This window comes from Nycticebus coucang, chromosome 7 (genome assembly GCF_027406575.1).
Source record: "Nycticebus coucang isolate mNycCou1 chromosome 7, mNycCou1.pri, whole genome shotgun sequence".
Lineage (NCBI taxonomy): Eukaryota > Metazoa > Chordata > Mammalia > Primates > Lorisidae > Nycticebus > Nycticebus coucang.
In genome coordinates this window covers 127,910,049-127,923,618 of record NC_069786.1, presented here as the reverse complement: position 1 = coordinate 127,923,618, position 13,570 = coordinate 127,910,049, and the positions used below count along the sequence as shown (strand labels likewise).

At 38.8% G+C, this 13,570-nt stretch overlaps 2 protein-coding genes across 2 annotated transcripts in view; one reads left to right on the top strand and one right to left on the bottom strand.

The window, feature by feature from the left end:
- Positions 1-4,546, top strand: part of HTR2B (5-hydroxytryptamine receptor 2B) — a 50,630-nt gene extending 46,084 nt beyond the window's left edge. The window contains exon 3 of the mRNA XM_053596304.1: positions 4,411-4,546. Within this exon, the coding sequence (XP_053452279.1) occupies positions 4,411-4,421 (11 nt within the window). The 3' untranslated portion in view covers positions 4,422-4,546. The remainder of the gene's footprint in view (positions 1-4,410) is intronic.
- Positions 1-13,570, bottom strand: part of PSMD1 (proteasome 26S subunit, non-ATPase 1) — a 119,282-nt gene that overhangs the window by 99,362 nt on the left and 6,350 nt on the right. Inside the window, exons 3-7 of the mRNA XM_053596302.1 lie at positions 12,935-13,008; positions 12,589-12,758; positions 8,378-8,583; positions 4,536-4,679; positions 1,082-1,308 (exon numbers count right to left, since the gene is read on the bottom strand). Coding sequence (XP_053452277.1) covers positions 1,082-1,308; positions 4,536-4,679; positions 8,378-8,583; positions 12,589-12,758; positions 12,935-13,008 — 821 coding nt within the window. The remainder of the gene's footprint in view (positions 1-1,081; positions 1,309-4,535; positions 4,680-8,377; positions 8,584-12,588; positions 12,759-12,934; positions 13,009-13,570) is intronic.

Below are 13,570 nucleotides of genomic sequence, written 5' to 3'. Positions count from 1 at the left end.
TAAGAAAAACCTTAATGAAGCAGTAATATTTTGTTATGTTTGAGAACCAGTGAGAAGGTCATTGTAGTTTGAAGGCACTGAGAAAGTAACAAAGAGATGAAGTGAAGGGTAGAGAGAGGCCAAATCATTTATCATCTTATAGGCTCCTTTCAGGACTCAGAGTTTTATTTGAAATTTATTTGAAAGGTACTAAGAGGGCAGTGACATCTTATGTTGGTTTCAGAGAAATGATTCCCAACTGCTTGTGTGTACAACCTTAGAAGGAAAATAAGCAGGCATAAATAAGACATAGTATTCTTAGTGAGTGGTCTGTGTTTAAAAAAAAAAAAAAAACACATTGATGGGGTCATAGTTGGCTAAAAAAAAAAAAAAACAAAACCAACACCAAAAAAAAAAAAAACAGGAAAATAAAATTTAATAAGGTATCAGCCTAAGATATTTGTGTAATTAGTTCTATTAAAAGCATAAAAAACTCAGAATCTTTCTTATTTTCCATATAGCTAACCCACCTAAGAACTTTTTTTTCAGACAGTCTCAATAAATTGCCCTTAGTAGAGTGCCATGGCGTCACAGCTCACAGCAACCTCAAACTCTTGGGCTTAAGTGATTCTCTTGCCTTAGCCTCCCAAGTAGCTGGGACTATAGGTGCCCACCACAACGCCTGCCTATTTTTTTGTTGCAGCTGTCATTGTTTAGCAAGCCTGGGCTGGGTTTGAACCTGCCAGCCTCAGTGTATGTGGCCAGTGCCCTAACCACTAAGCTACAGGTGCCAAGTCCCACCAAAGAATTTTATAAGAATTTAGTTGATTAAATAGCACACATTATCTGGTATGCCTCCCTACCAGATAATCATTCCTATTTGTTCTGGGCCGGGGGTGGGGGGGAGCAAGGGAGGGCATTTCTTCAGTTTTCCTTATTGTGCCTAGCACAGTACAAAACAGAGCAATAGCCTAATAAGACTTTACGATCTATAAAAGCTAAAGGTTAAATTTATTTTTAGAATGCTATGAATATTCTACCTATTCCCCACAAGAAATAAAGCTTGTTCAATTAGTTTTCATGCAGATAAAGATACTTATACCTGTCTTTCTCTGATCCCGGAATAGTACCCGTATTGGTGGATCCAGGCACAGAAGCAATAGGGGTGCCAACAGTGCGAAGATTCTGAATTACAGATGACAAAAATTGCTGGCTAGCACTTTCATACAAATCAAAACAAATCTGATAAGCCATCAGGAGGTTGTCTTCCTTTACCAGTTTTTCTAAGATATCACTCACAGCTTGAGGATCATCTAAGAAAATTAAGCACTGAAATGGAGATAAAGAACAATTATGTAATAATTGAAAACTTCATCAACAAAGTACCTGGGGACTGGGCAGTGGCTCAGGCCTGTAATCCCAGCACTCTGGAAGGCTGAGGTGGGTGGATTGCTTAAGCTCTCACAAGTGCAAGACCAGCCTGAGCAAGAGTAAGACCCTGTCTCTAAAACACACCTGTAGGCCTAGCTAATTGGGAGGCTAAGGCAAGAGGATCGCTTGTGCCCAAGAGTTTGAGGTTGCTGTTAGCTATGATGCCACGGCACTTTACCAGGGGCAAGAAAGTGAGACTCTGTCTCAAAAAAAAAAAAGAAAAAGAAAACAAAGTACTTGGACTCAACAACATAGGAACCTTAAAATATAAGCATAGGCAAACCAGAGAAGCCTAACTTTCTTCTACTTTTAAACTGAACAATAAGTGAAATATCCTAAAAAAGCACTTGCCTTCCTTAAAACTAAAACCAACCAACAAACAGAAGTTACATGCACAGCTCTTAATATTTTGCCTGTACTTAGCAGTATTCAATACTGGTTGCTGAATGAACTTTGGATTCTTTAAATTTTGTCCATAACTTACTAAGTTAGTAAGTTACTTATATTTTCTGTCTTGCCGTATTATGGGAGTCATTGATTCACTTAACAAATATAGTGTTATGTTGGACTAAGACAACAGATATTAAAATTACCAGTTTGACTATTTCCCTTACTATTCTCATGATTTGCCATGTGTTTTAACAGAATTATCCAAAAAGTTTAGAATTTTTCCTTTAAGAACTCAATTTAAATTTTCTTGTTCTCTTAGGCAGCAATTAACTTCAAGTAAGAGCTCAAGAGCTTGTGAGGAATTAGAACATGGAAAACTGTTAAGAAGAAAGCTACATATAATTGATACTATTTTCTTCCAGGGAAGGGAACTTGTTAGCTGGAGGAAAGGAATAGAAAGGAGACTTTTCATTGTATACCATATGTCTCTTTTTTGTGAATATATCATCTGTTCAAAGAATATATTTTAAAAATGCATGGTGAATTTTTTTAAAATTATGAAAGGCTTAGGAATAAGAGCTAACAGAAATAAAATAGCCCTTAAGGAATGAAAGTGAAATATAGAGAGAACAGAGCTGGAAACTATTATTTCTCATATGATTTTTTTTTTTGGCTTCAACCATAGCAATTTACTTTTTCTTCTTCTTCTTTTATTTTTTGATGTAATGCCCTAAACTTTACATTGTTTTATTAAGTCATAACTTTGTACATTGATACATTTATGGGGTTCAGGGTACTGCTTCAATATACAATGTGAATTGCTTACATTGAACCCATATGATTCTTTTTAAAAACTATTAAAAATTATGTTGAAACAAAACCCAAAAAACTATATAAAGAACACTGAAAGGAAATACAGTTAAATGTTAAAGTGAGTTTGGGTGATAAAAAAATCAACTTAAAAAATATTAATTAAGTTGAGGCCGGGCATAGTGGCTCGTGCCTATAATCCTAGTGCTTTGGGTGGCCCAGTCAGGTGGATCGCCTGTGCTCAGGAGTTCAAGACCAGCCAAGCCAAGAGGGAGACCCTCTCACTACTAAAAATAGGAAATCTAGTTGGGCGTTGTGGTGGGCACCAGCTGCTCAGGAGGTTGAGACAAGGGGATTGCTTGAGTCCAAAAGTTTGAGGGTGCTGTGAGCTATAATGCCATGGCCCTCTACCCAGGGTGACAGATTGAGACTCTGTCTAAAAAAAAAAAAAAAAATTAAGTTGATTTGGGGTGATGGATACTTATTCTGCCAGCACTTTCCATTTCAAACTTGCCTTTAAAAAAGCACTGTAGGGCAGTGCCTGTGGCTCAGTGAGCAGGGCGCCGGCCCCATATGCCGAGGGTGTTGGGTTCAAACCCAGCCCCGGCCAAACTGCAACAACAACAACAAAAAAAAAATAGCCGGGCGTTGTGGCTGGCGCCTGTAGTCCCAGCTGCTCCAGAGGCTGAGGCAAGAGAATCGCGTAAGCCCAAGAGTTAGAGGTTGCTGTGAGCTGTGTGACGCCACGGCACTCTACCCGAGGGCGGTACAGTGAGACTCTGTCTCTACAAAAAAACAAAAAAAAAAAGCACTGTAAAAAAGTGCTTAAATCTAAATTTTTAAAAAATACAGAGGAAGAAAATACATGAAGTACCTTATAGTGAACAAGTAACAAAATATACAAAAAATGTTAGGTTCTAGTCAGAATACAAAAAGGTATAGAGTATAGTAACTGCAAAAAAGTAAATCTATGCACACCTCCAGCCAATAAATTACAATACAGCTACCCTGTTTTCCCGAAAATAAGACAGTGTCTTATTTTAAGGTGTGCTACCAAAGATGCGCTACGTCTTATTTTCAGGGGACGTCTTATCTTTCCTGTAAGTAGGTCTTATTTTCGGGGAAACAGGGTAGTAAAAGAATCCAATAGATTTACATGTGCCAAAAAGTGGGAAAAAACATCTATGCTTTACCTCTGGAAAGAAGCTCAGGTGAAGTGAAAAGGAAAGACTTATGTTTCAATTTATATGTTTTCTGTACCCTCTGTATCTTTTCCATGTGTAAGCAAATTCATACATACACGAGATAAAGAAAATATACTCAACGTTTTGGTTGTGTTTAGGTAATGAAATCATAGTTTTTTTGTTTTTTTTGCAGTTTTTGGCTGGGGCTGGGTTTGAACCTGCCACCTCCAGCATATGGGATCAGCGCCCTACCCCTTTGAGCCACAGGCACTGCCCCAGTTTTTTTTTTTGCAGTTTTTTTGGCTGAGGCTGGGTTTGAACCTGCCACCTCTGGCATATGGGGCCAGCGCCCTACCCCTTTGAGCCACAAGCACTGCCCCCGAAATCATAGACAGTTTTTACACTTTGAATTCTTTTTAGAATGACATAGGTATTGTTTTTATCTTTTTTTCTTTTCTTTGACTTTTGTTTCCAAAATTTCCTTAAATGCTTACATTATTTTCAAAATGAAAAAATACATAGAAAGAATGCATTATAACAAAATAGCTTTTCATTGTTGTAAAATTCAGTTTCTTATTGGTACAAAGACTATCAATCATATACCTTATCTTCACAGGGCTGCTGTAAAGAGTGAGATACATAAAGGAAGCTACTACAGTAAGGTAATAAAATGTAACCTAAGTAATGTGATGTAACTAACACACCTATGTTACCCAGCACAGTGTAATGTAATGCACTTACCTGACAAACATTGATGAAATCAGGTTTCTCCAAGTTCATGTAGATTTTAACTAGAACTCTTAGTACTTTATTCCGAAACTGTTTATTCTGCATTAAAGACATGCAGAGCTTGAGGCTATAAGCTAGCATTCCTGGAACATCATTCTGAAAGAGAGAATTAAAAGATATATCATATCTGGTTATTGAAATATTATGTTTGTTCAGAAACTGAATTATTTTAATCTAGCTTCTTTAGTCAACCTAGATAATCCTTAATAAAAGTTCAAATTAATAAAAAAATTTAATTAAATACTTTAATAAAAACTTTAAATGTTTTAACCATTTAAATAAAAATCTTTAAAGAAATACCTATTTCCATATCTCCATGAAAAAATGCGCTGAAAACAATTTAATATTTAGTAATCAACTAGGACCAAAACTATATGAACATTATACTATAAGAGACTGATGCTGTGAGTTATTATAAAAAATATGTACAACTGTCCATATACCAAGTGGCCGTGCTTTTCGATTGTGTCTGAGGATGTCTTTCCGCTTCCTACCTATTAGATTCTCATGAGTTCCTGCCCATAATCATTCACTGACTAGGAAACACAATGTGGTAGAACTCTCTCCAGCTCTGAGTGACTCCAGCATTGACTGCTGTAACATTTCCAGTGCTTTCCTTATGAGGAAACTTTGGCCTAGATGTTCACCTTGTAACTCTCAAAAGTACCCCTAATATTTGAGATATCACCCTATAAGAGTCCTTCGACATAAAATAAGCATACTGAAAAGCTACAGGAGTGTTTCTCAAAGAGCAAGTTGTGACGTACCACTGTGTAATGAAATCAATGATGTGTAACTAGCGATTTTTCTTTGAAAAAACAAAATACAATTTAAAAATATCAGGGTTATAACAAAAGTCGTAAGGATAACGTAAGTAGTAAGAATGAATTATTATTTTTTTTTTTTGGTAGAGACAGAGTCTCACTGTACTGCCCTCGGTAGAGTGCCGTGGCGTCACACGGCTCACAGCAACCTCTAACTCTTGGGCTTACGCGATTCTCCTGCCTCAGCCTCCCAAGCAGCTGGGACCACAGGCGCCCGCCACAACGCCCGGCTATTTTTTTGTTGCAGTTTGGCCGGGGCTGGGTTTGAACCCGCCACCCTCGGCATATGGGGCCGGCACCCTACTCACTGAGCCACAGGCGCCGCCCAAGAATGAATTATTGTTTCATAAAACTTTTAAGATTATCTATATGCATATGTGCCCTGAGGAGTAAATTAAGATGCACACCTTACTCTGCTTTATTTTTTAAAAAACATTTCTTAGGGCGGCGCCTGTGGCTCAGTGAGTAGGGCGCCGGCCCCATGTACCGAGGGTGGCGGGTTCAAACCTGGCCCGGGCCAAACTGCAACCAAAAAATAGCCGGGCGTTGTGGCGGGCGCCTGTAGTCCCAGCTACTCGGGAGGCTGAGGCAAGAGAATCGCTTAAGCCCAGGAGTTGGAGGTTGCTGTGAGCTGTGTGAGGCCATGGCACTCTACCGAGGGCCATAAAGTGAGACTCTGTCTCTACAAAAAAATAAAAACAAAAACATTTCTTAGCCCCTTTACCTTATGTATTTGACTACCTGTTTTCCCCTGTTGATCCTCCTAATGAACTGTTCGATTTGGGTAGGAACTTTGTTGGGTCTTGTTTGCCACTATACTAGTCCCTGCTTATCCAAGGGGGATACATGCCACGACCTCCAGTAGCCTCAAACCGTGAATAGTACTGAACTCTATAGACACAATGCATAAATTTCTTTTTCCTTCTGGAAAAACAATGTCACATATAGAGGATTAGTTCTTACAGGAGATCTTAGCAATCTCAGCATACAATTTTTCTTTCCTAAAGTTGAGATCTTTCATTTTTTCACTTAAAGAAAGCATCTTAAAGCTTCTCTTTAGCATATCTGAATTTCCAGCATCACTTCTCTTCTGCTTTGGAGTCATTACTAGGTAAAATAAGGGTTCCTTGAACACAAGCATTACGGTACTGTGACAGTCCATCTGTTAAGACATAGGATATGCTAAACAAAGGTATGATTCCTGTTCTGGGCAAATGGAAGGGGATAGAGTTATCATCACACTACTCAGAATAGTACACAATTTAAAACTTATAAACTGTTGATTTCTGGGCGGTGCCTGTGGCTTAGTCGGTAAGGTGCCAGCCCCGTATACTGAGGGTGGCGGGTTCAAACCCGGCCTCGGCTGAACTGCAAACCAAAAAATAGCTGGGCGTTGTGGCGGGCGCCTGTAGTCCCAGCTACTCGGGAGGCTGAGGCAAGAGAATCGCTTCAGCCCAGGAGTTGGAGGTTACTGTGAGCTGTGTGATGCCATGACACTCTACCGAGGGCGATAAAGTGAGACTCTGTCTCTACAAAAAAAAAAAAAAAAAAAAAGACTCCATATCTATAAATTGTTGATTTCTGAAATTTTCCATTTACCATTTTTGGAACACCGTCAACTACAGGTAAATGAAACCAAGGAAAGCAAAACCATGGAAAAGGGAAGATAAGGTAAGAGAGGACTACTACCTCTAATAACTACAACAGTATCTGGCACACAGTAGGCATTCAAAAAAATATTTGTTGAATGAATGAGTCAATATTTTAATCTTATGGCTCAGTGCCTATAGCATAGTGATTACGGTGCCAGCCACACCGAGGGTGGCAGGTTTGAACCCGACCCAGGCCAGCCAAACAACAATAACAACTGCAACAAAAAATAGCCGGGCGTTGTGGCGGGCAGCTATAGTCCCAGCTACTTGGGAGGCTGAGGCAAGAGAATCACTTAAGCCCAGGAGTTTGAGGTTGTTGTGAGCTATGATGCCATAGCACTCTACCAAGGGCAACATAGTAAGACTCTGTCTCAAAAAAAAAAAAAAAAAAAATTTTTTTTTAATCTTATTCACATTTCATGTTAAAATGAAATTAAGAGTGAAACAAGGGTCATTCTATCATATTAGGTTCTTCACTCATTTACTCGTTTTAGAAAAATCTTACTATTGCTAACATTGACTGAGACTTTGGGGATATACAATGGCAAAAAGGGCAGAAAACACCTGTGCTGATGGAGCTTATAATTGTGGAGGAAAGACAAATGTTAACTATTTACTAATACATTAATAAGTGATAAACACCATGAAAAAATATACAGCTTCCATGAGATTAACAAAACAAAGTGGATCTAATCTTTGGAGCAGGAGTTGAGGAGGGTATGGGTGCTGGGGATTGACAGAAGGTAATGAAAGGAATGGGAACAAATCTTTTTGGCAGGGGAAAGGGGCAGTACATCTAGAGGATAAGAACAACCCAAAGTCACTGGAGAGCAGAGTGCCAGCTCACAGAAACGGGAGATGGGGCAAAGTGGGCCTACAGATCAATGTCCATTTAACTCAGCCTTACACATTTCTGTCTACTTTGGTGGGTAAGTCCCCTACTTATATAATAACAATTAAGTACAAATGTCATAATTATTGAAAAACAACCCCAAACTAGGAATCCAGTTTGTAGTTTTAATTACCACATATAATAAAAGTGTTAAAATAGTAGTTTATCAGTATGGTCCTCTTAAACAGAGCAGGGTAATAGACCCTCCCCAAACAAGATTTCAAAGGAATAAAGAAATGTCTAAGATAAAAAGCAGACAGTCTATAAATACACAACATGGCTGAAGTTCATATATAAATATAAAAATAATACAATTGGCAAAAGAGCATCTTACTATTTCTAAACTAGATTTTCTTTCCACTACCCACGAGACTTGCTTTCAGCAAAGCAGCTCCGTCAACAACAATCAATAACGTTATTACCTACCGACTCCAGTATGGTCTTTTCGAAGACATCCAGTCTTCGTGTCTCCAAAGCAATGCCGACAGCCTGCTTATACTTGTGATCATCCAGACATCGCTGGAACATTTTATTCACAATGCCTTCCAATCTCTGGTCAATTGGTTTTTTTTCTCCTTCAGGCAAATCTGCATTTTCCACACACTGTTTGGTATAGTGATCAATGCATTTTGCTATGGAGAAAATAAAGCAACTCTGATTACCTTATACATTGGTTTAAACTAACAGAAAGTACAACACCTGCAGCTATAATCATATATACTACAGGGGATAACTATGAGGCAATAAGCAAATTTAAAAATGCTAGAATTGGGCGGCGCCTGTGGCTCAAGGAGTAGGGCGCTGGTCCCATATGCCAGAGGTGGCGGGTTCAAACCCAGCCTTGGCCAAAATCCAAAAAAAAAAAAAAAAAAAAAATGCTAGAATTAATACATTCAAATTAATATTGGCTTCTCATAATGGTTACAATGGAGGACGATACACTAATTCCTATAAGGCTGACAATACTAAACACATTTTATCAGTTGGGTGCTGTGGGCATGTGCCCCTTAGTCCTAAATACACAGTTGGCTGAGGCAGAATTGCTTGAGTCCAGGAGTTTGTAACCAACCTACCTGACATGGTAGAAGCTATTTCCTCCAAGAGGGTGTCTGAAAATTCATGCAATAGTATATATGCAGTATGGACATCACAATGATTTGAGTGGATGGGGAAGAGGAGTGACATTTTGAAAGGTATCAATAGCATACCTGACGAGAAACATTAATTTGTTTGCAACTTATATTTCTTTGCAATCATACCTTAAACTTTCTATGATCAACCAAAAGAGAGCATTTCCCTAAGCTTCCCACCCTCATAAGGAAGATAAAGAGCCACCCCAAAGGAATGACATATATACTAGTTATTCTCTCTATAAACCATTGGCTTGTCTCTCTCCCTTTTAAAGAGAAGGGGATTAGGAAAAATTTAGTTGGTTGCAAACTATAGGCCCAGAAAACAAAAATAATTGTAGCTAGTATAAAGGACTGCTGTACCACTAGATGACTCATATTAAATGTGTGTTTTGTATTTTTTTTTTTTTTTTTGAGACAGAGTCTTACTATGTGGCCCCTGGTAGAATGCCATAGCGTCACAGCTCACAGCACCTCAAACTCTTGGGCTCAAGTGATTCTCTTACCTCAGTCTCCCAAGTAGCTCGGACTACAGGTGCCCGCTACAGTGCCCGGCTATTTTTTGATTGGCGTTGTCGCTGTTTAGCAGGCCTGGGCTGGGCTCAAACCAGCCAGCTTTGGTGTATGTGGCTGGCACCTTACTGAGCTACGGGCGCTGAGCCTAAATGTGTCTATATTTTGAAGGAAGCAGAGAATTTTTTTTTTTTTTTGTAGAGACAAGAGTCTCACTTTGTCACCCTGGGTAGAGTGCTGTGCTGTCACAGCTCACAGCAACTACTGGGCTTAGGCGATTCTCTTGCCTCTGCCTCCCAAGTAGCTGGGACTACAGGCACCCGCCACAACACCCAGCTATTTTTTTTTTTTTTTTTTTTCTCTTTTGGCCGGGGCTGGGTTTGAACCCACCACCTCCGGCATAAGGGACCGGCACCCTACTCCTTGAGCCACAGGTGCCGCCCGACCCAGCTATTTTTTGTTGCAGTTTGGCTGGGACTGGGTTTGAACCTGCCACTCTTGGCATATGGGGTCGGCGCCCAACTCACTGAGCCATAGGCGCTGCCCGGAAGCAGAGAATTTTATAAATTGCAATATACCACATTCAGAGTTCATGTAGGAAGAACTGTGAAGGTTCGGATACAGTTATAAGAACAAAGTGGCAGTCACAAAATAGACAAACAATTACAATTGTAGAGAATTTTCACTAATAGGCTCTAATAGGAGCTTTGTGAACCAACTATACTTAAGTAAGGAAATACTACTCCAACCCCATTAAGGAACCTCAGAATTAGAACATTGGGAAATTTCCCTTAGATTACTGAACTGTGGAGAAAAAAATGTACCTCCTAGGTTTCAAATAAAATTCATGCTCTTATTTATCAGGTTTATATTTTAACTAAAACCCAGACTCTAGCCTCATTCCCAGCTGAAGTTTCGTCATAATCAGGACATTTGATTATTCTTAAATTTTCTGGTAGTATTGTTTATGATACTCATTAAGCTAGGAAGCCCTTTCCAAATTCTATTTTGTATATCCCCCTCACAAATCTCAGGGATGTCTTAAAAAATGTACCCTACAAAACTTGAAGAACCCCACTTCCATGCAAAGAAAAGCAAACAGAACTGGTCTACTGATCAATACTAGCTAAGATAATACAGTGTTTTGAGAGACATGGAAGGCATCTACCACCTCACGGCACTTTATACCAACAGTCCTGTTTAAAAGTACAATTTGTAAGTAGCAGCACTGCAAGTTGCAGATCACTGTTGGAAAAAGTTACCAACATCCATCCAAAAAAAAAAAAATCATCATATAATAGAAAAGAAATAAATAAGTGTATTTAATCCTTCACTTCTAGCTTACTGTAAAGAAAGTGCTCTGGTTCCAAATGATACAGTCTATCCTTTAAAACCATCAGTTCTACCTATAGGTTTCACAGATAAAAAGCCCAACTCAAACAACCACAAAGATACTTGCAACATTTCAAACCATCAGAGCACAAACTTTAAAAATGTGAACACAGAGTCCTAGGAACATCTGAAGATATCTTTCACAACCACCTTGTGTAGTATTTTCCAATTTCTGAAAGAGAATATCAGTTTTTTCCTTGTAAGCATTCAGATAAATAATGCAGACTGCCTCTTAATCAGCAATGCAAAATGTCTACACTCTTGACAGATCACTCCCTTGACAGCCAGAAAGACATGTGTGAAGGATACGCAATCCTTTCTTTCATCTTCTAGATTACAAATTTTCAAGCATTTTTTTAAACTTATAAAATCTTTGTTAGAACAAAATCTTATATAGTTGTTTAAACTTAACAGGTTTGCGAAATAAGATAGAGAATCCAAGGCTTTGCCTAAGTGTTACACAGTCTCACTTCACAAACAGTTACCGCCTATAGTCTTAGCATTTTGGGAGGCTAAGGTGGGAGGATTGCTTGAGGCTAGATTCTAGAAGTTCAATACCAGCTCAAGCAATGTAGAGTCCCGGTCTCTACAAAAATATAGAAAAATTAACTGAGTGTGGTGGTGCATGCCTGTAGTCCCAGTGACTTGGGAGGCTGAGGCAGGAGTAACACTTGAGCCAAAAACTTTGGGGTTACAGGGATCTATGATCATGCCATTGCACTCTAGCCTATCTATAATAGAGTAAGCTCTTGCCTTGAAAAGAAAAAAAAAAAAAAAAAAAGGAAGGAAATGAGAAAACAATGGTAGAAACAGTATGGGTTTTGGTGTAATTAAACCTAGCTATAAATTCTGACCCTCCTGTTTCATAGCCATGTGTCTTTATTATCTCACAATCCAAGTTTTCTCATTTATAAATCAGGGCTAGTTTCTCCTTCACAGGGCAGTTTGTGAAATAAACCATTATATATAACATGACTAGCATAGCACCTAGCACAATGCTGATACTCAATAATGTTTTCTTATATTAGGAACAAGTCTATACATTGGTATAATTTAATTTCTGTTACTTATAATAATCTTTTCATCTAATAGTATGCTCCTTGGAATAGAGATAACCATAACCACTAAGATAACTAGCACTCAGTTGGAGGGCAGATCTAAAAACTCAATCTGTGGGAGGCACCTGTGGCTCAGTGGGTAGGGTGCCAGCCCCATATACTGAGGGTGGCGGGTTCAAACCTGGCCCCAGCCAAACTGCAACAAAAAAATAGCTGGGCATTGTGGTGGGTGCCTGTAGTCCCAGCTACTCAGGAGACTAAGGCAAGAGAATCGCCTAAGCCTAGGAGTTGGAGGCTGCTGTGAGCTGTGTGATGCCACAGCACTCTACCAAGGGCAATAAAGTGAAACTCTGTCTCTACAAAAAAGAAAAAAGAAAAAACAAAAGAAAAAAAAACTCAGTCTGCATTAAATTATTACAGAAAGGTTATGAACTTCCAATTAAAATGAAATTTGAGAATATCAAATTAAGGAGGAAAAATGCTATATACACTAGAAAAGAAAGAAGCGCATAAGATAAACCCTTACCAGATAGAAGATAATTACCTATAATAGTCTCCACATATTCAGAGTTATCATTGACATTGAAGAGGTCACCTGCTCCAAGAGCATAATTCAGAGATTCCTCAAAAGCCCCCAGGTGATAAAATACTTTAGATGCCACTAAGGCTGCAAACTGCCGACTCCGGAAACCTTCATCTTCGTACAAAACTTCTCTGAAAGAAATTAGGAAGTATATAAGCCTAGTAGTTTTCCTTTAATTTCCCAAATCTAAATATTTAAGCCACACTTTAGTAACAGCAAATTTCTAAATGAATTAATAAGCCCCAAGACCCACATCCACAATTAAAGTTGAACCACTTTATTCCAATTTATAAAAATAATTTCTTACATTTTGTCTACAGACTCAGAAATTTCCGCCCAGAAGTCATTGACAACTGCATTCAATTTGTGTAGTGCAAATTCCTGTAGATGATAAAACCAAAATTCTATTTTGAGATAAAAAAGTTCCTAATAAATCAACAGCCAAATCATCAATAATATTCACTACAACTTTTAATCTAACTGACTTTTCTTGGGTTTACACATTTCCTTTCTATTTTCAATGATAAAACATCAGATAACCAAATAATGTCATTCTTTTTCATAATGAAGATTTTTTTGTTTAAATATATATACGATTGACTCCACATTGCTGGTTCAGATAGAAATGAATTCAGGGGCGGCGCGTGTGGCTCAGTGAGTAGGGCGCTGGCCCCATATGCCGAGGGTGGCGGGTTCAAACCCAGCCCCGGCCAAACTGCAACAAAAAAATAGCCGGGCATTGTGGCGGGTGCCTGTGGTCCCAGCTGCTCGGGAGGCTGAGGCAAGAGAATCGCTTAAGCCCAAGAATTAGAGGTTGCTGTGAGCCGTGTGACGCCACGGCACTCTACTGAGGGCGGTACAGTGAGACTCTGTCTCTACAAAAAAAAAAAAAAAAAAAAAGAAATGAATTCAGGTATTTAGAGCCACTTGAAGTACATTCCAA